Genomic DNA, 24,923 nt, shown 5'->3' on the forward strand with positions numbered 1-24,923 from the left:
TCGTAAAATAATTTGTCAACAATATTAAAAACTTTTGATAAAAAATTGATACATTTAAAGTGCAATTGCACCACCCGACCACCAGAGAGAACGGGTGCGCTTTTGCGAGATGGACGCTAGTTCCAGACCAACGCTCAGGAGAAGAGGATTATGAGGAAACGTGTTTTTAGCATGCTAACAATAGAGGCTAACACGGAGCATTAACGCCTAACGACAATAACAGACAAAATTTGCGATTATGAGATGCAGGATAACACCAAGCCGACCCACTAAAAGATCCAAATGAATTCTTCCTGGCGTTTTCTTTCTTTTTGTTTTTAAATGCCTTATTGAAAATGTCCTTAACCCACTGTCTTCATTTGAGGACAGCCTGTAATATTTGTTCTTACTTGATATCAAGGTGTTTCCCTATTTAATGTTCTGAAAACATTGCAAAAATCTAGAACTTGTTATCTTGGGTTAAAATGGGTTAAGTTCATCAAACTGTTTTATTTTTTTGTAAATGGCCATATGAGAGGTAAATTTACACTTTCTTTTTTGATGCTGAAAGTAGTCTTCTTGCCAATGGTGATGATGTCTTCAGGCGAATATTTTATTTATTTTATATTGCACAGCAACTGTCGAGGAGGAATGTAATTTACTTATTTACAGAAGTTTGGAGTTTAAAATTTGAAAAAAAAGTGATAGCTAGTACTAATTATCGATACACAATTTTTTTATTTATTTTTTTTTTTTTTTAATCGCAATAACAATTTGTCATTGGATTGGATCTCACCCAGCTCTAATTGTAACCCGGTATTCCACATCACCAACTATCTGCATCTGCACAAGTACACAGCTTTTGACACTATTTTGGCACAAAGTGTCTTCAATTGTCTTTTTAAATGATTTTGTTTGAGCTGCAATTCACACCGTTTTTCTAGTCTCAAGTCTAAAATCAACAGTTGCAAGTTTTTGGATCATGAAAAAAATGACAGCACAACTACTCGTCTTCAACGGGCAAGGCCATACTTCTAGTCCTTTTTGTTTAGTAAGCACGGACGAGGAAGCGTACGAAGAGGGCGGTTGCTTGAAAGGCCACAACCATTTTAAACATTCTACACTGCAATTTAGTGTCTATTCTTGTCTACAGTGTGCAAGAAAAGACACAATTTTGGAAGGGAGGAAAAAAAAAAGAAAAAAAAAGGACCGCAGCTGTCCTAAGTCCAAGAAAGAACTATTTGGAACAAGTTCTGCTGGAAGACCAGCTTCTAACGACATAACTGGCTCAACAGTGCTTCTATACAAAAGAGACTAGACCGGCCCACGATGCCTTGCACTGAATGAAGAGAGGCACTCAGAAGCCATCTTGTTTCTTGGCAGGCTAAAGCCTGTCAAACAGGGTCACAGTCACACATTCTGATTTCCAAACATTTTTACTGCTCGTTATGTGGAAGGAACCAGAATCCGAAATACCCGAGCCTCAAAGTCCACTTATTACTACCTATCGAATTGTGAGTTTTTCTTCACTTAAAGCATGCGCAATACACAATTGCTTTTCTTGCCCTGCCATTTGAATTTTAGCCTGCTTTACTGAGGCATCATCTATCCTGCTTGCCCCCAAAACAACCCTTTCCCAGCTCAATGGCCTAAAGTGGGGGTTGCATCTAGCCGAGAATTTGCCAGTGGATTGTCAGTCAAGTGTTACGTTTAACACCCAAGACGTCCCTTTGTGTCGTAAGCAATTATTGCTAAAATAGCAAAGTGAGAGAGAGACCCTGAGACCTCCCCCCAGATCACAGGTGTCAAAGTGTCGGCCCGAGGGCCAAATCTGGCAAGCCGCATCATTTTGTGTGGCCCGAGAAAATAAATCATGAGTGCCAACTTTCTGTTTTATGATCACGTTCAAAAGAAGATTATAAATGTATAGGGAATATTTCCAGTTTCCCTTTTTTAATGTATTTTTTGTCTTGTTTTTAGTTCAAAAAGCATTTTTTAAAATATTTTTAGATCTATAAGAAACTGAATATTTTGGGTTTTTGATCTAGTTCTTTTAACCTTATTTTTTTTTTATTATGATCACGTTCAAATGAAGATTATAAATGTATAGGGAATCTTTCCAGTTTATTCCCTTTTTTTTAATGTATTTTTTTGTCTTGTTTTTAATTAAAACATTTTTTTTATTTTTTTTAGATCTTTAACAAACTGAATATTTAGGGTTTTTGATCCAGTTCTTTTAAACTTATTTTTTTAAATAACTAAATATTTCTAAAATGTTTCCTCTTTCCCTTTTATTGCTCACTGTAAATAAACAGAAACAATATTTACTATTTTTCCTTTTTAAATAAAAAACAAGGTTAAATGATAGATTTAATATTTGCTCTTCATTATGATTTAAAAAAAATTAAATGCATTTTAAAAATCCACTACAAAAGAATATTTTTAATAATTTTGATGTCCAAAAATTCTCTCTCCACGATCGGAAAAGCTGTCAATTCATAAATGGATTTATTTTGGCGGCCTAATTGGAAGACTTAACGGCCCTCCGAATGAAAGTGAAACTACAACGTGGCCCACGACAAAAAAAATGACTTGACACCCCTGACCTAGATGGTCTAAAAATGTCACTATGGTGACTACTTTGTATACATACTACGCACAAATGCTGTTAGCTCGGTCTCGCTTGTACCTTTCACATATGTACACAAAATATGCCTTTAGCATATGAATACCTTCCATTAGGCAGGTCAGTTTAAAACCCACATGAAAACTTTTTAACGCAAATTGCGCTTGACCATTTGTTTCATTTTGAGACAACATATGGCACGTTAGATTATAAAATCTCCATCTCAGCAGTGAACCATGGAATCCTTAGTGCTAAGGCTACTTGAGGATTTATTAGGGCGCAGTATTTAATTACATTACGTCATGAGTGAGTCTTAAAAGCTTCCTTCACACCGGTGATTTAACACCAGCCGGCCTTAAAAAGACAGGAAAGAGGCTCATTTCTATTGCCTTCCTTATTGCTTCCTATTCGAGCAACTTGGCAGGCCGAGAGTGCACTGAGAGGAAAGTACATCATTGGTGACTTCCCTCTAAAGGTATTTTCATTGAAACAAGGACATGACTCCCTTTTGACTGCAAAATTACTTGTTAATAATTTGAAAAACAATGCTAAACAAAAGGCGAGACGAGATAAAATGTCTTTAACAATGCACAAAACAGAGCATTTTCCCTACCTCTGTCCTTCATACAAAACTCAGTAGGGTAAATGTGTGCTTTTGCACAGCAACAAACAACTTGTATTATTTTTATTCATTTATTTTTTTTCTTAAAAATCACATTGTCAGTGAAAAATACACTATGGGTGTCTCAAAGCTAAGTGGACATTGCAAACAAAATCTGTTCTTACAGACACTGCTTCAACTCCCATCTTTAGATTGAGACAACACCATGTGCGGTCGTTTGGTCGCCGGACTTTTGGTCGCCGGACTTTTGGTCGCCCCGACCGCGACAACGGGCGACCAAAAGACCGGCGACAAAACAAGGTAAAACAACACGGTCTACGCATCAATAAAAGCCAACAATGGCCTTGAGCAGTTTCACTGAGCGGACATGCGAGTGTATAAGAGTTTGTATTTACATGCGTTGTCCCTTTAAGAAGCTACGTCAGTCAGGGTCTTAACAAGTTCTCCAACAAAACACAATAAAAGTATGGGAAATTTTGAGCTTTTCTTCAGCCTAATAATTAATAGGGCATTAAGTATGACTAAATAATAATTTGCAGTTTGTATTTAGGGAATTTGTGCAACGATTTAAATGGTATTATCAATAACCTTCCGGGCGACCAAAAGACCGGCGACCAAACGACCGAGTACCAGACAACACACCCATTCAAAAGAATGGATGTCTTCAGTGAAGACAAACCGCAAAGGGCCTCGCAGGGCAATCCCTCCAAAACTTCAACAGTGTGGAGTTGGTAAATAAGACAGAAGGTAAGGGATTTCTGCGCCAAAGCCACGTTGCAGCTGTCACCAACACGCTAACCGGGTCAAACGTAGCCCTGCTGTGAACGACTAACTAACAGCCAACTTATCCCAGCGTGCGAGGAAGGTGGAAGAAAAACTCACGTCTAAATCGAAGAACTCCAAGGACTCGTCCAGACCTTGCACTCGGACCTGAAGCCCCCGTCCGGGAGCCTTGGCCGCCACCACCACGTTGGTGCTGAGGGCCTGGCCAGGCTCCAATGTGCTAATGCCTGCGTTGAACTGGGCGCCTAGTCTCGTTCCTGGGGTCTGCAGGACCCGGTAGGAGCCCTCCATTTCCCCCATGACTGCACCCAAATGAGCCCTTAGGAAAAGAAAAGATCTTCAAATGAGAAAAGAATGCAACAAACAAACATTTAAGATGCTAAACTATGCAAAGTACATTTAAAAAATGTCTGTCATCTCTATTGTATGGTTATTCTTTTACATAGTGTCCTCCTGGTGTCTGACTGAGACACCACATAACAGGTAATTGTGTGCTACAGGCAACATTTATGCAAAATCTGTAAGAAGTAAAACCAACAGTTGGATGGTAAAATGTCAGTAATGATAAGTTTTTACTTTAAATTGTTATATTGAGTGAAACTTGTACTACTTCTGAGGCTTAAGTAGAGGAACAGCCCAACTTTTTTCTTCCCCTCTAGGGATCTTTTAAAGTAATTTTTAAGATTTGTATGAAGTATGCAGTAATAAAAAAATATTTTTAATCATAATGTCAACGAAAAACATTAACTATAAATATTTTTTGTTTTCCTCTGGTGTCAAAACTTTGCCAAACAGCCTCTAAAAAGCCACTAAGAGTTAAATACAATTTGTTCAGCCACTTTGACTTCTTAAAGTTATTTACAATGAATTATATCCCTATTGAATATCACGTACGTTTTAAAAAAAAAAAATCACACGGATAAACTGGTGCAGTTTTAATAGTAGCTCAATACTAAATCACCAGCTGTTTTGATTGAAACTCTAATATATGCGAACGTAAGTAACAATAAATGTCCCCTGAAGAATAAAACATACATATTTGACGCTAATTGGGGTTCACTGTGTCAAAGTTGTTGAAAAATAAGTCAACGAAGATGAATGGTTATACTCAAACTGGGGAAAAGTTTAACGTGGCGTTGTTGTTTTTTTTTCAGCTCGAGGAATGAGCTCGAGAGTTTTTAGCTAACTTCACGTTTAAAGCCGATTTTGTAAATGTGTCGCGACACCCAAAACATAAGAATTGCTTTAGTTTATGAAGAAAAACACTTACCGAGCAGGCTGACGTCGAAAATTACTTCTAAAAGTTTGGGATCTTAACGAGGTCTCTTGTCGTCCCGTCCATGGCCCCAGGCCCGTCGTCCAAAGTGAGTGCGCACCCGACGCCGCTTTCTGATTGGTTTAGGAATTCATACTCGCCTTTTGATTGGCTGAAATCTGGTGTTTGGATTGCTAGCCAAATTTGACCGCCTCCCTGATCATCCTCGACTCAAATTAGCTCTGTGATGAACAGGAGGGTTTAACATGTGCGCAAATATAATTAGTAAATTCAAAACAGTTATTTTTTTCCTTGAATACCGCTCTTCCAAACAACTACAAGACATGTCGTAAAGTGGTAATCTCACTAGCCAGTTTCGGGTCCATCGAACTGGGTTAAAGTTCGTGGTGACATGCAACAGGTTTAACGACAAATTTAGCCATTGTTTCGGAAAAGTGACAGTGTTAATTTAAAAGATGTTTTTCCATATGAGTACATTCGAAGGAGTTAATTTTAGATAGGGTGGGGATTCTTTATGCAATCATTCTGAATAAATGAAAGGCGATGACATACTAGTACCAGTGGGGAGTAGCGCCCCCTTGTGAAGTGGCATCGCTATTGCTACGTGACAACAGTTCGTAATTTTTGTTTGTGTGTAATTCCCATTAAAAAAATCAAACCTAACAAAAAATGTGGAAAGAAAGCAGATCCATGGATTTTGTATGAAGAATCCATGTTTTCTTTCTACACAGATGAAACCAAGTTTTCTACAAATTAAGATTTTTCATTCATATTTTTGGGGTAATTTTTTTCCCTATATTCTCACGTTGAAAATGTATTTGATATTAGTCTGCCAGTTGGTCTAAACTGCGATTCAATGATAACCGTAGTACAGAAAATAGGACTTACTGCACTTCATTCATGACGCCATACGAGCCACGGCCTCCATTCGTCTCTGTTCTTCTTCTACCCCAAATGTATCCAAGCACAGCTTTTTATGGACTTTGCTTTGTGAAGTGGAAACGGAAAATACACCCCCCCAAACTGTCTCTGCTAAGGTTTGAGGCAAAAAAATATGTCTTGAATTTACACAAGATAAGACAATTAAGGGCTTTGATTGATTGGTGTCTGTGTTTCATGACCTTTGACCAGATAATCAATAGATGAATAGAGAGAGTGATAATCACATCCATAGTGGAGTGATGAAAACATTCCCTATCCCTAATGACATCCACTTTGTGGACTTTACTATAGACTCTAAATGTCTCAAATATATAGTCCTGAAATATGTTTTTTTCCACGAATATATAGTTCAGTAGTAAAGTGTTTGATTAAAAATCCCAGATTCATCAGTTATCTAACTCTGTGTACCAAATGGAAAGATGGAACAGTTCTACCAGACCATTTAAAGCTTTGAAATGCTCCCTCTTACGTGTTCCATTTAAATCGAGAAGCAGTATTTTTGACCTCCAGCAGACAATTAAGGACGACTGACAGACTCCAATGTAAGATGTATTACTACTATGTACTTAAATGCATGTGGTGAATGTATGAACAACAGTTTCAGAGTACTTTTGGAAAAAAAAGCTGCTTCAATTTAAAAGAATCATGTTTCCTGTGAGTCTTCTGACAAAAATGAACCAAATTATCTCAGTCTGTATAAAATAAGGCCACTTATGCAAAGACTCTTGTGAGTCAACAGTGACTGATTCATGCCAATGAACCGATTCAACTCAATCATTTCTAGAGCTGACATTTAATTTCCGTCTACTATCTTGAGTAATTGAATGGATTCAAATGTGTTGTGTCAGATGAATTTTATCAGGGAAATCACCTGCTTTTACTAACTTGGGCCATTAGAATGATTAAACTGAATCTTCGCTATGTTTCTGTAAGTGCGCCGGGGGCGGAGTTTGACGGGGATGGGGGTGCAGCCACACCCAGGCCTGTAGATTGCCTGATTTGTGGGCCTAAAGGGGCGTGGTCAGGGAGACAAATAGCTCAAATAAATGTAAAATTAGTTTAGTAATATTTCCCCACCCCCAAAAATTAGGATAGGGTAATTTGCAAAAGCCAAACTGTATGGAGGCAGTCAAAAGTCCAGAGTAAAACAGTAATATTTTTTGCCTGTAAATTTTGTCTGTATACATGTGTTGCGCCAGCATTTTTGTCAAAAACATCCTTTGCTCCACCCCCCAAAATTAGAACGGGGAATTTGCGAAAGCCAAACTGTATGGAGGCAGTCAAAAGTCCAGAGTAAAACAGTAATATTTTCTTTGCCTGTAAATTTTGTCTGTATACATGTGTTGTGCCAGCATTTTTGTCAAAAACATCCTTTGCTCCACCCCCCAAAATTAGATCGGGGAATTTGCGAAAGCCAAACTGTATGGAGGCAGTCAAAAGTCCAGAGTAAAACAGTAATATTTTTTTTTGCCTGTAAATTTTGTCTGTATACATGTGTTGCGCCAGCATTTTTGTAAAAAACATCCTTTGCTCCACCCCCTAAAATTAGAACGGGGAATTTGCGAAAGCCAAACTGCATGGAGGCAGTCAAAAGTCCAGAGTAAAACAGTAATATTTTGTTTTTGCCTGTAAATTTTGTCTGTATACATGTGTTGCGCCACCATTTTTGTCAAAAACATCCTTTGCTCCACCCCCCCAAAATTAGAACGGGGAATTTGCGAAAGCCAAACTGTATGGAGGCAGTCAAAAGTCCAGAGTAAAACAGTAATATTTTTTTTCCTGTAATTTTTGTCTGTGTACATGTGTTGCGCCACCATTTTTGTCAAAAACATCCTTTGCTTCAATGGATTTCAAATGCAATCCCAATGTTTTTCTGTCTGATCCAACTTGCATATCTTAACAGTGATCACTGCCTTGAGCTGGGTTGAACGTCTATCGCCGTCAAAGGCAGTGGCACAGAATGATTCCCCGTTCGTCTGATCGGAGTCTGTCGGTTTTCAGTCATTGGAGTCGGCGAAACGAGGACGTGGTGCTCCAAGGCTTGTAACCGGACTCCGGCGTGACGTCGGCGGCTAACCATTGGTGGGCGTCGCTCGTATATATTCGTCATGCGTCACTCCCACCTCCCTCGCCAGTGGAATTTCATCTCTGCTTCTGCACCTTCTGGGCAGACGAGAACACAAAAAATAAGTAAGTGGCCGTGTTTTCACGATTTCTTCCGTCTTCGCACGTCGCTGACATTCACCGCATCGGTGCGGACGCATGGCTATCTCGGCTTCAAAGACTGCGGCGTGATGGAGCTCGCTAATCGAACCGCGGTGTCTATTTTTTTGGATCTCGGCGTGCGTTCTGGCCTGGACTCTTGTGTCACTCGGTTAGCAAGTGTGCCTACGTGGACTTAACCAGCTCGCAAGTGTAGTCGTGGAAGCTAACCAAGCTAATGCTAAGTTAGCCTAAGTTGCTACTTCTTAACAACCGCTTCGACTAAATCGAGCCCCGAACACGCGTCTGTGTAAATAGCGTCGATTTATTTTGACATTTTTATATGACGTAACAAGGGAGATTGTCGCAACGTTGGCGTGGAGTTAGCCGAGATAGCTCTCGTGGCTACGTGTCACTTTTTGCACTACAAGGCAAGTTTTATCGTAATTAGAAGGATACAGCGGCCTTTCATTGTTCTTATATTTAGAGTTAGGATCATTTTATAGATTAACATTTCTTTACATCGTGACACGTTGTTATTGAAAGATGTTGAAATTTTCGCTTGATGTCGCTTATAATACGCGTGCGTTTGGTAGCTAACAAGTTAGCTAGCCGTGTCGTTTAGAAGCTGTCAATCAGGAGATACACACGCACACAAACACACTAACACACACCTGCTTAAAGCCTTAATCTGGGATTTACATTTATCTTTTTGAAGTGTTTGCATCGTTAATGTTCGAGGGTCAAATCAAGTTGAGACAGATAGACGAGACGTGTTTAATACTTTGAACTCAAAGCGGCTTCTTAAGAATTTTTTCATTTATATATTTTTTGTGTGTGGCAGTCTGCTTCCAATGAAACAAGTTACACGTGACTTGCATGTCTTACGTTTTTCAAAGTACTATGAAGAGCAAATCTCTTTTTTTGTTTTAAGGGTAACAATTTGATACAAGTGCTAGAATGTAGTCGAGAGAGCATTGATTTCAGAACAAGCATTAGTTGGGTTCTTGACATGTTCTCTCTGACATGTTATCAAACAAAAGCTAAATTACTTTATGGAAAGATAATATGCGCATTTGTTTTCCTAGGTGTAGTATGAATCACCTAAAAGTAATGTGCAGAACCTTAAGCAGGTTTCCAAAGTCTGGCTAATTACTGTATTTGTTATTGACTATCATAAAAGTAACTGTTTAAAAAATATTGGTAAATTAAAAACATTTCTCCCTCAGGTATTACTGATACACATTGTAAAATTCAATTGAATTTTAAAAAGGAATAAATGATTACTTGGGACAACAATTAACAAATATTTCTCAGTATATGTCAAAGCTTTTTTTTTACTTGAACAACTGATGTCTTAATGGTGTCATTATTACCAAAACAATTCAATTGTCACACATCCAAAAAACAAACAAACCAAAACAAAAAATGGCTTCAGATGCCCTTTATCACTGAAATGTCTGTGCTGCTCTTAACAAGTTACACGCTAAAGAAAACAATGTATTATATTTTTCTGGATTTAAAAAAGGGTAATCACAATGCTAGGTTTAAGAATAGAGACATTTGGGGTCCCTTCACTGGTTACCAGGGATTGTGCAGGTCACTGAAGTATTTTAAGAGTTACAAAGAAGCCCCCCCAGAAAAAAAACATGTCTTTTTACTATTACACAGACTCCAGTTGTAATAGCAAGTGTGTGCTTATATTTAAAAATATATATTAAAAAAACTAGCTGATATCACTTTGTTTAAAGTGGGGCAAAGTGAAGTACTGACTTTGGCTTTTAAAAAAAGTATAAATCTAGTTGTAGGCATGTGTTCTTTATCCTTTGCAAAAACAGCCGTCACTGCAGGTACATGAGGTTACATGCACCCTATAATTGAGCACAAGGTTTGAAATGGGATCATTGACATTTTTGCAGAAACTATAATAGTGTTATACGATATAAAACTAGCTTGTGGTAGCTGGTCCCCAAAGCTAGCTACTCAATCTGCTAGCATGGCATACATAACAGACTTTCTGCACCATCCCACTCTGTAAAAAGGCCACAAAAATATGCAAATGGGAGTGCACAGGCTTGTTTGAATCGGTAGTCTATGTTCCACGGAAACATATCCCGCCTTCCCTCAGGCAAATAACATTTTACACCTGTAATGTATTTCTATTTGCCAAACATTCCGACAATGCTAATCTCTGCTTTTTTTATGTATCCAAAGGCAAAAGCTGGCAGGCTGACGGGAATTTACATCTTTACAGGACGGATTATCTGGTAACTGACCATTTAGCTGGTGAGTCCTTTATATTTTTCTGCTTTTAGTAAAAATGCTTGTAAAAGGTGAATTTTTGCCGCATGTGTCGTTTGGCGTCGATAATTGCTAAGTAATTTTATTCACAGGGGCACACCTATTTAATGCTTGTCACCTAATAGTCCTTTTAACCTAGTAACTGGTTAGGCCACCTCAACAGTAACAACTGCAATAAACCAGTTTTAAATCCATAGTCTACTGAGTTGTGGTGGAGCCGCCTTCATATTTATTAAGTCTTGAGGAAGAGAAATAAGCACAAGTAAAATGGTCCGTGTTTCTACTTAAACAATGTGGTGATAAGGTAAAACTCCCAAAATGTGGTCTAACAAACCCACCAATGACATTTGATAATGACAGATTAGATAGTGAACGAAAATCCCAAAGTCCATCCTTGATAACCCTGTTATGTTACATGTGCACAAAGCTACAACTTTGTCACTTTGAAGCTTAAATAGAGCCCGAATACCACTCATTTAAATAAAATATCACAGAAAAATTCATTCAATAGTTGGAATTTAAAGTACAGCTAGCTCATACATACTAAACAATAGTTGACAAAGTACATGGCAGGTGAAAATTCATACTTCAAAAAAATGACCTTGTGTATAATTAGAAAAAAATTATCAAGTCATTCACTGCCTTTTGCTTTCAGAGCACAAGTCCTGTGGTTTTGTGGCTTTTAAGCAGATCTAAAAAATAAATAAAAACACAATCTTTTGTTCCCTGCCTGTGCAAGGCCCCTTCTAACAGCAAAATGTTTTTCCTCCCTAAACATCCTTAATTCTTGCAGAATTAAAGACCATGCCAAGCAGAAAAGCAAGTTCATAGCAATCAATAAAAAAGACTGTTTCATATTAGAATGGACAAAATGTCATTTACCCTCTAATCTTTTTCTACTACTCAGCCGGCAATCTTTTAATACTCTGATCTCTTTCATTGAAATGTACTGTAAAATTGTGTCAATCTATTGCTGGCCTGAACTCTTAAAATAATATTCCCCCCTCCTTTCCAGTGGCACACTCGGACTCTGTGTTAAGGTTGGGATTTCAACTATGAGCTCAGTCGCTGTACTTACGCAGGAACTCTTCAATGAGCACCGCATCGGGCTCTTGCCGGAGCAAAGCGGTGGTGAGTTGTTGACATCCCCGCCCACAAATTGGTGTGAAATTCCAGCACTATGTGAAATTAGCTGTTTTTGTGGAATCAGCCGCCGCCGCCGCTGCTGCCGCCGCCCCTGCTCCCGCTGTGGTAGCACCTGGGGCCACTGGGGGAGAAGAGGAAGACGCCCTCCCCACCTACAGGGATGCCTTCCCTCCGCTGCCCGAGAAGGCGGCCACGCCCGATGGAACCCAGGAGACGGCCAGCGCCTGGGCCAATAAAATGCGGTCTCTGAAGTCTTCTGTTATCACCCAGGTACTTGCTCTTCGACAACAGGTTTTTTTTTTAGTCATGTGCATTTTGTATTTTGCAAGAAGGCGAAAATGTTAAGTTTGGTTTGCGTGGTGACCATCGTTCCCTCTAATTTTTAATATATCTGGCCATAACATTTCATTATTAATATATCTACCGTATTTTCACGACTATAAGGCGCACATAAGTCTTAAAATTTCTCCAAAATAGTCAGGGCGCCTTATAATCCAGTGCGCTTTATATATGGACCAATACTAAAATTGTTATCATGATAAAATAAATCAGTCGTTAGGGTACACCATCCTCTACAGCTCTCATAACTACGGCAAGCACCGGACTACTATTTCCCCGTAGAAAAAGTACTGCGCAGTGACTGCTGGGATATGTAGTTCTTTTGTCAATACACCCAATGGATTTGGGCCTGTACATCGACATCAACACAGCTTTACGAAGCATGGAAAGCAGCGTTGGAATATTTACGCTAGCTACTAGCTAGCTACTATTTGCGAATGGATTGTGACCTGTATACATCGACATCAACACAGCTTTACGATGGGTGGCAGGCAGTGCCGGGCTAGTTACGCTAGCTACTAGCTAGCTACTATTTGCGAATGGATTGTGGCCTGTATACATCGACATCAACACAGTTTTACGAAGCATGGAAAGCAGCGTTGGAATAGTTACGCTAGCTACTATTTGCGAATGGATGGATTGTGGCCTGTATAGATCGACATCAACACATCTTTACGAAGGGTGGCAGGCAGCGCCAGGCTAGTTACGCTAGCTACGCTGGACATCGGCATCAACACAGCTTTACAAAGGGTGGCAGGCATCGCCGGGCTAGTTACGCTAGCTACTATTTGCGAATGGATTGTGGCCGCCTGGACGAACGTATAAAACTCGGCGTTTGCGATGACTCATTTGGACAATTGTTTAATTCGGACACAGAAAATGAGGACTTTGATGGATTTGTGGGTGATGATGACGAGAGTACAATGTAAAATGGCTAAATAAAGTACAACCGAACTCAGTTTTGCTTCCGTTGCCTTTTTAAAAACGTATTTTTAGCGTGTGTCCGTTTGTTTAAGCTGGTGTAAGTTTTGCCATGCCTGGCTGCGTCTATAAAAACGGTGTGTCCTTTGTGTGTGTAAAATACAGAAATAGCACTCGTTACTGACACTGCGGCTAAAAATACGATGCGCGGTATAGTCGCGAAAATACGGTACATAAAACATCTTAATAAATGGCACTAGAATTTGTACAAATCTGACTTAAATTTTTTCCATGTCTGTCCTTGAGGTAGTTTGTCCATATTTTTCCATCGGAAACTCGCTGGCAACTTTACCTTGGCTGCATGTTTTGCAGAACGGACCTTTCGCACTCGGAAAAACCGACAGCCATTCCAACTTAAAAGAAGCACAGTTCTTTTTTTAACGCTGGTTTTGGAAGTCTATGTATCACATTCACATTAGCTGAGCTAGCTTCAGCCTCATGCGGAAGTGCTGTCAAGGCTGTGATTGGCTGTGCAGCGTGATTGTGTCGTATCCAAAGATTGGCTGGACACCTGCCACTCAATGAATTATACAGTAAAATGATACAGAAAAAAAAGTTATATCTAATATTTGCAGTGCGTCCATTGCGCTAGATGGGTTTTCTTGTGCGCTGAGTGTGCAACCGTTGTGCAGTGTTGTTGGTGACATCACAATTTCCACTCCTAGTGCTTCCTACCCAAAACTGCAGTGAGGGTCTCGTCACAGACAAAATAAGTGAAAACATCTGGGAGTGAGCATACTGCAAACGACCGACATGATTCCTGAATACTGCCTTTTAATGTACTGTAGTTTTCAAAATGAAAAATGGTAATACGGTTTGAAGTCCCCCCCCTTAATCTCTAAGCTTTTTTCAATGATCTAGAGAATGGTGTTGTCACAATTATTTCCATGTTCTATATTCATTTCAGGGAAGGATAAGCCTTGTGAGATGAGTTATTTGTGATTAATCAAAGACAGTGACAACCATCCCGCGTCAATCATTTCTTGCAACTTATTTTCATTTTTAAACTAACAGCTAGAAATCAATATCCTTTTCTTTATACCATTGATCATGGCTGGGCCTTGTCTTTACCGTATAGTTGGAGTTCAATTCCCTTTTCCAGACATTTTCAAAGGCGAAAAATGAAGCCCTTTTTCCTCTTCTGTCGAAACAGGTTTTCCACGTTCCCCTGGAAGAGCGCAAGTACAAGGACCTCAACCAGTTTGGGGATGGAGACCAAGGGAAAGTTTGTGTGGACATCATGCACAAGACTGGAGCCCACCTGGAACTCTCCTTGGCGAAAGATCAGGGTCTCTCCATCATGGTGTCCGGAAAGATGGACGCCGTGATGAAGGCTCGCAAGGAGATTGTGTCCCGACTGCAGACTCAGGTATGCAATATACATTTCAAATGATATTTTACAGCTTAGCTCATGTTATTGATGAGAAATGTTTTAAAATGACTCCATTTTGTTGCTGTAGGCCTCAGCTACTGTGGGCATCCCCAAGGAACACCACCGCTTTGTCATCGGCAAAAATGGGGAGAAGCTGCAGGAGCTGGAGCTAAAGACCGCCACCAAAATCCAAATCCCGAGACCCGACGACCCCAGTAACCAGATCAAGATCTCCGGCACCAAGGAGGGCTTGGAGAAGGCCAAGCACGAGATCATGCTGATTTCGGACGAGCAGGTACGATCGACAGCCAGGACCGCTGATCCTTTTGTGATGGGTAACATTATTTTGGTCCACCCCCCCTCAGGACAAGAGAGCTGTGGAGAGGGTGAACATCGACAAGGTGTACCACCCATTTATCACGGGCGCCTATAACAAGCTTGTCGGCGAGCTGATGCAGGAGACGGGTGCTCGCGTCAACGTGCCGCCTCCCAGCGTGAACAAGACGGAAATCGTGATTACTGGGGAAAAGGAGCAGGTGGCCCTTGCTGTGGCTATGATCAAGAAGATTTATGAAGAAAAGGTTGGCTTTTAAAAAAGAAAACAAGGCAAAGAGTGCTTAGAGTCTGACTAGCTTCTCACATGGTGCTTAAAATTTTTTTTTTTGCTTCTTTGCAGAAAAAGAGTGCCACCACCATTGCGGTGGAGGTGAAGAAATCCCAGCACAAATATGTGATCGGCCCCAAGGGAAACACTCTGCAGGAGATCCTGGACAAAACTGGCGTCTCGGTTGAGATCCCACCTTCTGAGAGCACCTCAGAAACCGTCATCCTTCGCGGGGAGCCCGACCGCCTCGGTCAGGCTCTCACCGAAGTTTATGCCAAGGTCAGTTAACCATGAAGGTTTTCTGCTCGCATACAGACTATAAATTACAATGTTCATCTGTTATTCTTGAAGAGATTGGAAAGAAATTTGGTCATTGTAGTCTAGGGATTATTTGTACTGGTCCTCTGAGGCGTTTTTTTTTTGTTTTGATGTATTGTTTATCTAGATATACTTTAAGTTGCTTTTATAAATTTCACTTGGTGTTTTTGTAATTAAAAAAATGGTGTGTTTGCAGGCAAACAGTTACACTGTTTCCTCGGTAACAGCTCCCTCTTGGCTCCATCGATTCATCATTGGGAAGAAGGGGCAGAACTTGGCCAAAATTACCCAACAAATGCCAAAGGTGTCCAATTGCTAACCCATGAAGTTTCCAGAAAGTTCTCCCTTTGGAATTCTTTTTTTAAAATGGTATGTTTTCTATGTAGGTGCACATTGAGTTCACTGAGGGAGAAGATAAGATAACCCTGGAGGGTCCCACCAAAGATGTGCAGATGGTGCACACCCAGATTGAAGCCAATGTTGCGGACCTGGTGTGTATTGCCTTCGCGCAGTCTGCCTCCTTTTACGGGTACACGTTTTCATAGTTTCTCTTGACAGATAAGTCGCATGGACTACACTGAGATCAGCGTGGATCCCAAATTCCACAGGCATCTGATTGGGAAGGCTGGCGCTAACAGTAAGCACGCTACTGTAAATCCAAATCCAAAATAATATGGCTGTTAATCTTACTTTTACCTAATTGGCTGCCATTGTTGGTGATGATCAGATCTCATTATGAGATGTGCTAATATGAAATTGTTTATGCATTTCGACTATTGAAACTGATAAAGGTATTTCATAAATAAACCAGTTATTTTTTTGCAGTCAACCGCATCAAGGAGCTTCACAAGGTGACCGTCCGTATCCCCCCCGATCACGAGAAGAGTACCCTGATTCGTATCGAAGGGGATCCCCAGGGAGTGCAGGAGGCCAAGAAGGAGCTGTTGGAGCTTGCGTCACGCATGGTGAGTGCTTTTGCTAGGGTTTCTTAAGTTTATTCATCGGAATTGTATCGACAGATATGAGGCAATGCACACCCCTAATTATAATGGTATGTTTACTGGGGGTTATTTAAAATAAAATTAAAAAAGTCGCTCAGACTGCAGCTAATCCAGAATGCTGTTGCCGGAGTCCCTACAAATACAAGGAAACAAGACTATTACACCAGCGGTGAAATCGTTACACTGGGTTCCCTGTAAATCAGAGGATGGACTATAGAATCTCACTGCTGGTCTACAAAACATTGGATGTCCATGGACAAAAATACATGCATAATCGGTTTGACGCCCGCGAAGCATCTAGACTTCTCGTCGAAAGTCATGTGGAACCGGTCAGCTATGTGTTCCAAGAACAGGAACCAAGCGGGGGGAGGCTACATTTGATTATGTTACTTACTGGAACAAATTAGCTGGAGGTCACAAGTGTGCTGGTAAACAATCAGCGCCTTTAAATCAGGGCTAAAAATGCTATTGTTGAAATTCCAAGTTATATGAACTGTGCTTTTCATCCATCTTTTAGTATTATTTCTATTTTAATGTTTTTCTTATTTGTTAAATGTTTTATGCATGAATTTTTTTTTAGTGTAGTGCAGTAAAAACTCTATAGCCTATCACTCACCGTTTCCTCGGTGTTTTGCAGGAGAACGAGCGTACAAAGGATCTGATCATCGAACAGCGTTTTCACCGAGCCATTATTGGACAAAAGGGGGAGAAAATTAAAGAAGTGCGCGACAAATTCCCAGAGGTGATCATGTTACTCCATTTTTTTTGTCCAACAGATTCCGCTCGTGTCAAGCAAAATGTGTCATTTTTGTATTTTTAGGTCATCATCAACTTCCCCGATTCCGCGCAAAAAAGTGACATTGTTCAACTGAGGGGCCCACGAACCGAGGTGGAAAAGTGCGCCAAGTTTATGCAGAAGATTGTAGCTGAAATGGTAATGTGTGGAAACTACCGTATTTTCACGACTATATGGCGCATTGTATTTTTAGCCAGTGTCAGTAACAAGTGCTGTTTCTGTATTTTAAACACACAAAGGACGCACCGTTTTTTAGACGCATGTATATTATACATGGATGAATATCGAACCGCAATAGCGCTGGCTACCGGAAGCAGCCCCAGACTCTATTTCCGGTTTCTGGTGCGCAGTGACTGCTGGGATATATAGTTCTTGCACGCTACACCAACGTGCTAAAAACACGTTTTTTAAAAAGGCAACGGAAGCAAAACGGAGTTCGGTTGTACTTTATTTAGCCGTTTTACAACTTACTCACGTCATCATCACCCACAAATCCATCAAAGTCCTCATTTTCTGTGTCCGAATTGAACAATTGTCCAAATTAGTCATCGAAAACGCTGAGCATAACTATTCTAACGCTGCTTTCCATGCTATGTAAAGCTGAGTTGATGTATACAGGCCACAATACATTCGCAAATAGTAGCTAGCTAGTAGCTAGCGTAACTATTCGAACGCTGCTTTCCACCCTTCGTTAAGCTGTGTTGATGTCGATGTATACAGGCCACAATCCATTCACAAATGGTAGCTAGCATAACTATTCCACCGCTGCTTTCCATGCTTCGTAAAACTGTGTTGATGTCGATGTACATGCCACAATCCATTGGGTGTATTGACTAAAGAACTACATATCCCAGCAGTCACTGCACAGTACTTTTTCTACGGGGAAAATAGAGTTGGGGGCTGCTTGCCGTAGTTGAGAGATGGTGTACCCTATCGACTGATTTATTTTATTTTATCGTGATAACAATTTTAGTATTGGTCCATATATAAAGCGCACTGGATTATAAGGCGCCCTGTCTATTTGGGAGAAAATTTAATACTTGTGCGCCTTATAGTCATGAAAATACGGTATTTAGTATTTTATCGAAAGCTTGCATCCTAACTTTGAGTGTCTTTACCAGATGGAGAACAGCCATTCAGTCTCTGTCCCAATCTTCAAGCAGTTCCACAGGAACATCATCGGGAAAGGTGGATCAAACATTAAAAAGGTAGCGTTTACCTGGCATTGATAAAATGTTGGGCTGACATTTCCTGGGAATAATGGCTTTTAACAAATTCTCCACTTATGGGTGTAGGAAATTAGATATTTTCTGCTGGGATAGACAGAACAAAGGTGTCGTCTTGCCTTTTTTTTTTATAAAATTGATCATTGTCTGCCATGACTTTGTCTTTTTAGATTCGTGAGGAAACCAACACCAAAATTGACCTGCCTGCCGAGAACAGCAACTCTGAGATGATCGTCATCACGGGCAAGAAGGCCAACTGTGAGGCTGCAAGAGTGCGCATTTTGGCCATTCAAAAGGAATTGGTATGCCGCCTTTTTAATTCAGATGCTTTTAGATGTTCAATATTTTGAAGGATGGTATTTCTCTAAAACTCAACATCTCCTCCCAAGGCAAATATCACCGAGTTGGAATTATCCATTCCCTCCAAACTGCACAACTCCTTGATCGGCTCCAAGGGCCGCTTTGTGCGCTCCATCATGGAGGAGTGCGGCGGCGTCCACATCCACTTCCCCAGCGAAGGCTCCGGCATCGACAAGGTCACCATTCGAGGCCCCGTGGAGGAGGTGGAAAAAGCCAAGCAGCAACTTTTGGCCCTAGCTGAGGAAAAGGTGCTTATTTCATCGGGTACTTTACATGTCGAAGGGGAGACTTTTTTGTTGTTGTTGTTAAAATTCCTATCGTGTCAACGCACCAGCAAACAAAGAGCCACTCGGCCGAACTCCGCGCCAAGCCCGAGTACCACAAGTTCCTCATCGGCAAAGGCGGGAGCAACATCCGTAAGGTGCGCGACAGCACCGGCGCAAGGATCATCTTCCCCACCGCCGAGGACAAAGACCAGGAGCTCATCACGGTCATCGGCACAGAGGAGGCCGTTCGCGACGCCCAGAAGGAGTTGGAGGAACTCATCAAGAGCTTGGTAAGGGCAGTATGACCGCTTTCGTAGTTCTGAGCGGGGTGTTCACTTCAATTTAAGAAGCTTTAACATCAGGGCTGCCAGAAAGGATTATTTTGAAAGTTGATCACCAATTATTTTTGTGATTAGTCGTCTAATTGGCTACTATGTTAATCTGGGATTAACATTTTCCTTGGAAATGTTCTTTGCAATTTAAAATCATGCGCAGAGAATAGTTGGACAACTGTATTCTTGGTTTCCCACCATAATAGCAGATGTTTGAAAATCTCATTTTGATTCATTAAGATAATCCGCAACTTTCATTTTTTTCTTCTATTTTTTTTTGTTTAAAAAAACTGAATTTTAAACTTGAAAAAATGACTTTGCTTATTCTATCTTGAATATTGTATAAAGAACAAGTACTGTTTTCCCCCTTTTTGTTAATTTTTTATAAAAAATAGGGAAGGGTAAGTGTTGAGCATAATCACTCAATATTTATTTTTTTATTTTTCCAGATTCCAACTTGGCATTTTAAATAAATGAAATAGAATATCTACATCCCCCCCTTTTTCCTTTAAAATAACAACTTCAAAATAGCTGATTTAATTTGATGTGGTTTATTACTTTATTTTTAATTAACACCTTCGCTTTCCTGACAGGATAATGTCATCGAGGACACCATGAACGTGGACCCCAAGCACCATCGCTACTTCGTCTCTCGTCGCGGCCAAGTTTTACGCGACCTCGCCGACGAGTACGGCGGCGTGATGGTGAGCTTCCCCCGCACCGGCACGCAGAGCGACAAAGTCACCCTCAAGGGAGCCGAAGAGTGCGTGGAGGCGGCCAAAAAGCGCATGCTGGAAATTGTCGAGGACCTGGTGAGTACGCGGCGTTTTGGTCCTTGATGGCAAAAGTGCTCAAACTGTCCTTTTGGTGCCAGGATGCGCAAGTGGTCATGGAGTGCACCATTGCTCAGAAGTTCCATCGTTCCATCATGGGCCCCAAGGGCTCCCGAATCCAGCAGATCACCAGAGACCACAATGTGCACATTAAATTCCCTGACCGTGAGGACCCTCAAGGTAAGGGGAATCCAAGAAAGTTTAACAATTTTGATTTTTAACTCATGTAAATGTGTCTTTCAGTACAAAGACTATATTTGATGGTTGTTGAAGTCAGTAACAACAAATGTGCTACAGTTCTAGCAAAGTTCATAGCATATTGTGCCTTTCTGTAGTGTTTTTATTTTAGTTAAGTATCCATTTTGGTTCTTTCAAACCGCTCCATTTAGAGAACACTTTTTTTTAAATCAGTAGCTGCCGTTGACGGTGCTAGGCGTCCAATTTATTTTGACTGATATTTTGACAAGAAAAAATCAGAAGAGTTAAATGTTAAAATACACTTCAGTTGGGGCTCATTGAAATGTAGTTTCACACTTACCTGGACGTACAAGAAGTAATGATTACCTCTAATATTTAATCATGTAGCTAAATTACCATAACGGTTATCCTACATTTCTATACTAGGCACTTATTCAGCTTGCACATAATTCTAGTCAGTTCGTATTCTTTGTTTTTGTAAAATACGATGAATGAGCGATCGCGGGAGCTAACAGGCTAAGGAAGGAATAACACTGAAAAAATGCAACAGCTCAGCCTACCCACGTATTGATTGTGGGTAATGATGTTTTATTCTGAGAAAGGGTGCCATTGGCTATCGGTGTTGTGTGCACGAGTATACTTCATTACCCAGAAAGCCCTCTTTTTTTCCCCGCGCATGCGCGTTGTGTGTTTTCTGGTCCATGTGTAGGTGAACTAAACCGTTCAGTGCTCGTAGACCTAGTTATACACGAAAGAGATGTGGCAAAAAAGACGTGTGCTACAATGATAAACAGCCTCTCATGTCATGGCCACCTGGCTTTCTGGAAATTTTTCTTGTATCTAGAGTGAATTATTTGCTCAATTTTCCTCGCATCTCGTAGGTAGATTTGCTCGTATGTTGAGTTACCACTGTATTGTATTTCTTTGTTCGCCAGCAGCGGCAGCAGCAGCTGCGGAGGTCATCCAGGAGAACGGCGAGGCCAACGGTGAAGTGAAGGAGCCCGTCGATCCCAACGCGCCCAAGAAATGCGACGTGATTGTGATCTCTGGCCGCAAGGAGCGTTGCGAGGGTGCTGTAGAAGCGCTGAAGGTTACAATTCCAAATGGACAAACCTTGTTTTTATTTTCCATTTTATTTATATATATATTTTTAAATTTGACCATTGTGACGCTTTCAGGCTTTGGTTCCCGTCACCATCGAGGTGGAAGTGCCTTTTGAGCTTCATCGTTACATCATCGGGCAGAAAGGGAGCGGAATCCGCAAGATGATGGACGAATTTGAGGTTCGCACACAGTCATTATTTTTCCTAATTCCGAGCTTCCATCCTCATGGAATACTTATCCGCCCGGCAGGTCAATATTCAAGTGCCTGCTCCTGAGCAGCAGTCCGACAAAATTGCCATCACCGGCTTGGCCAACCACCTGGACCGCGCCAAAGAGGGACTGTTGGAGCGCGTCAAGGAGCTGCAGGCCGAGCAGGAGGATCGGGTCGGTGTCTCCACGCACTCCATATTTGATCTCAAAGCTACCAAGAATGCCTCACTCTTATTTTCTATTTACAGGCACTCAGGAGCTTCAAACTGACCATCACTGTGGACCCCAAATACCACCCCAAGATCATCGGACGCAAGGGTGCCATTATTACTAACATCCGCACCGAGCACGATGTGAACATTCAGTTTCCCGAAAAGAATGACGAAAACCAGGTACTTTAACCAGAAATACGTGTAATTCATTACTTCCAACTCCTTTACTGCCATTTATGATGGTAGACGCCCAATCCATTTTAAGTTCACAGCGATTGATCACTGTCATTGAGTTAAGATATTAATATGACAAATTAGATAATAGAGTGCCATTGTGTTTATTTTTTTGTCTGTATTTTGGTTGCGACTGCTATTCTTATGGATGTTAAATGTATTGTATCCATAGGACCAGATTACCATTACAGGGTATGAGCACAAAGCCATAGCAGCAGGCGATGCCATCCAGGCCATCGTGGAGGAGTTGGAGGAGATGATCTCCGAGGACATTACTCTGGACAGCAGGGTTCACGCGCGAATCATCGGCGCACGCGGAAAGGGCATCCGGCGCATCATGGATGAGTTCAAGGTGAGTAGACTTATCGCACAGGTGTCAAAGTGGCGGCCCGGGGGCCAAATCTGGCCCGCCGCATCATTTTGTGTGGCCCGGGAAAGTAAATCATGAGTGCAGAATTTCTGTTTTAGGATCAAATTAAAATGAAGAGTATAGATGTATATTACATTTCCTGATTTTCCCCCTTTTAAATCAATAATTGTATTTTTTGAATCCATTTTTTTGTTTTTAGTTCAAAAAAAAAAAAAAAAAAAAAAAGCTAAAATAAACATTGTTTTAGATCTATAAAAACTGAATATACAGGGCTTTTAATCCATTTCTGAAAAACAAATTCAAAATATTATATCTAAAATGGTCCGGCCCGCGAACCAACCCGAGTCTGACACCCTTGTTCTATCGGAAACTCGTGTTTAAAGTACAAAATTATAAAATACTTTTGTCCTTTTTCCCAGGTTGATCTCAGGTTTCCTCAGAGCGGAGCCCCCGACCCCAACTTGGTGACGGTGACTGGTCGCCCCGAGCTTGTGGACGAAGCTATCGACCACCTTCTTAATCTCGAGGAAGAATTCGTAAGTGCCTTTTTTCCTTTTCCTCTTATACTCTCTTTTAGTGTGGAAAAAAGACATTGACGGGCTTGTTTCAGCTGGCAGACGTGGTAGAGAATGAGGCAAAAATGGCGTACATAAGACCCTCTGGGGGCAGCCACGCGGCTGCCGATGAATCTCGCGGCCCCTCCAAAGGCTTCGTCGTGAGGGAGGCTCCGTGGACCACCGGTAACGAGAAGGTGAGAATTAACTTGTAATTAAGTTAAATGGGGATCTATCTTTTTTTTTTTCATTTGAAATTAATAAAAAGGGTGGGGCAGTCACTTACTCTAAAAATATTAATCATTTTAAATGCCATAGAACATAGTGAATAGGTTAAAAAGGATTAATGTCTTTGTTAAACTACTTTTTTTGTATCAATTAAATTAGGCTCCTGACATGAGCAGCTCCGAGGACTTCCCCAGCTTCGGCGCCCCGGTGTCCGCCGCCAAGGCCTCTCCCTGGGGGCCTAAACGCTTTTAAAGGATAACATTTACAACCTGACCCCCCCCTTTTACCCTTTCAAAGTTCTTCAGTTCTCACTCAACTGTCAATAAGAGAGGAAAAGAAAGAAAAGCCTGGTATTTTGTTTTGTCATATTTTGGTAGAGCTGCCCTTTTTAATCGAGAGTTGCCTTGGCAAGTTTTGGGAAGGGGTGGGGACTCAATTAGTGGGGACCCCCCTGTACTCTTGCTTTCAAGTATTTGTCAATCGTGCGTCCATTTTCTCGTGACACCTTGTCGCCTTATCGTTCACGTTGACACAAAACTGCCAGACGCTCTGAAATAATGCAAAGTCCTTTAAAAAGAAAAAGAAAAACACTAGTACCACAACTCTGGCACATTGAACATCACACACTTAAAAAATAAATAAATAAAAATGAAAAAAAGGAAAAGGAAATGAAAGCTTCATGTCAACTGTCATCTCGTTCACATTTTGGGGGTCAGTGCTCAGTCCCATTTGTCTTCCAGTTGCTAGGCAGAGTTTCTGTTCAACAGCAATGACCCTTTTTCTTGTTTTTTTTTTTTTTTTTTTTTTTAATACATCAGCCTTAAAGACTAGGAAGGTACAAACAGGGCCAGAGGTGAGGTCTGTCCAAGCCTTTTACTTTCCTCTGGAGAGCAAAAAGTTAAAACACGCCCAACGTCATTGCTGCGTTTGTCGCTTCCTAGCTTCCATGGAAAGTTATGCAATTGAGGTGTGAAGAGTTACGGATGACACTGGAGAAGAAATCGTCCAAAAATGTCAATAAAAAATGGAAAATATTTGTGTATGTGCCTGTCTTTTCTTGTTTTCTTGATGCCAAAGAAGACAGACAGCTTCTGGAGAGGGGGGAAGAAAAAGGAAACATAACTACAGTTGACCACTAGGTTATTTCTGACCTTAATTCCAGTGTATTAATAGAGCATAAAATAGTATTTAGGTTATCATAATTTAACTGCTGAAATAAATTAAGCCAAATCAGACATGTTTTTTCCTCATTTCAGTCTTTATTCAATGTGAATGCATTCAAACAAAAATAATTTTGAGGTTGATACTTTGACATTTGTTAGTTTCCTGTTTAGGTTTTGTGTAAATAAGAATGCATAAGACTAAGCAGATTGTAATGGTCAAATTAAGATAAGTGTAGGAAGCAGTTCTGAAGCCAGCCACAAGGGGAGGTGTATTTTCTTAACCACGTAACCAGCCGGAAGTGACATCACAGGAAACGTCACATGCAGTCATGCAAAAGCTAACTC

At 40.8% G+C, this 24,923-nt stretch overlaps 2 protein-coding genes across 5 annotated transcripts in view; one reads left to right on the top strand and one right to left on the bottom strand.

Moving 5' to 3' along the window:
* Positions 1-5,436, bottom strand: part of farp2 (FERM, RhoGEF and pleckstrin domain protein 2) — a 29,708-nt gene extending 24,272 nt beyond the window's left edge. For both annotated transcript variants that reach the window (XM_077607394.1, XM_077607393.1), the window contains exons 1-2: positions 5,281-5,436; positions 4,110-4,329 (exon numbers count right to left, since the gene is read on the bottom strand). In XM_077607394.1, coding sequence (XP_077463520.1) covers positions 4,110-4,310 — 201 coding nt within the window. In that variant the 5' untranslated portion in view covers positions 4,311-4,329; positions 5,281-5,436. The remainder of the gene's footprint in view (positions 1-4,109; positions 4,330-5,280) is intronic.
* Positions 5,437-8,284: 2,848 nt separating this feature from the next.
* hdlbpa (high density lipoprotein binding protein a) lies at positions 8,285-24,449 on the top strand. Of its 3 annotated transcripts, none has more exons than XM_077607050.1 (28): positions 8,285-8,418; positions 10,645-10,716; positions 11,747-11,862; positions 11,942-12,147; positions 14,351-14,566; positions 14,658-14,864; positions 14,935-15,150; positions 15,246-15,452; positions 15,688-15,795; positions 15,878-15,982; positions 16,050-16,128; positions 16,317-16,456; positions 17,130-17,234; positions 17,313-17,426; positions 18,410-18,496; positions 18,685-18,816; positions 18,904-19,122; positions 19,209-19,430; positions 20,066-20,284; positions 20,347-20,485; positions 21,439-21,593; positions 21,682-21,786; positions 21,857-21,991; positions 22,066-22,209; positions 22,436-22,615; positions 23,053-23,169; positions 23,244-23,384; positions 23,575-24,449. In XM_077607050.1, the coding sequence occupies exons 3-28, from the start codon at positions 11,787-11,789 to the stop codon at positions 23,665-23,667; spliced, it is 3,867 nt and encodes a 1,288-aa protein (XP_077463176.1). In that variant the 5' UTR covers positions 8,285-8,418; positions 10,645-10,716; positions 11,747-11,786; the 3' UTR covers positions 23,668-24,449. The 3 variants fall into 3 exon arrangements, with proteins under 3 accessions (XP_077463176.1, XP_077463178.1, XP_077463177.1); XM_077607052.1 differs by having other exon boundaries at positions 21,442-21,593; XM_077607051.1 differs by lacking the exon at positions 8,285-8,418 and adding an exon at positions 8,843-8,861.
* The last annotated feature ends 474 nt before the right edge of the window (positions 24,450-24,923 follow it).

This window comes from Stigmatopora argus, chromosome 8 (assembly GCF_051989625.1).
Source record: "Stigmatopora argus isolate UIUO_Sarg chromosome 8, RoL_Sarg_1.0, whole genome shotgun sequence".
NCBI classification, from domain to species: Eukaryota; Metazoa; Chordata; class Actinopteri; order Syngnathiformes; family Syngnathidae; genus Stigmatopora; species Stigmatopora argus.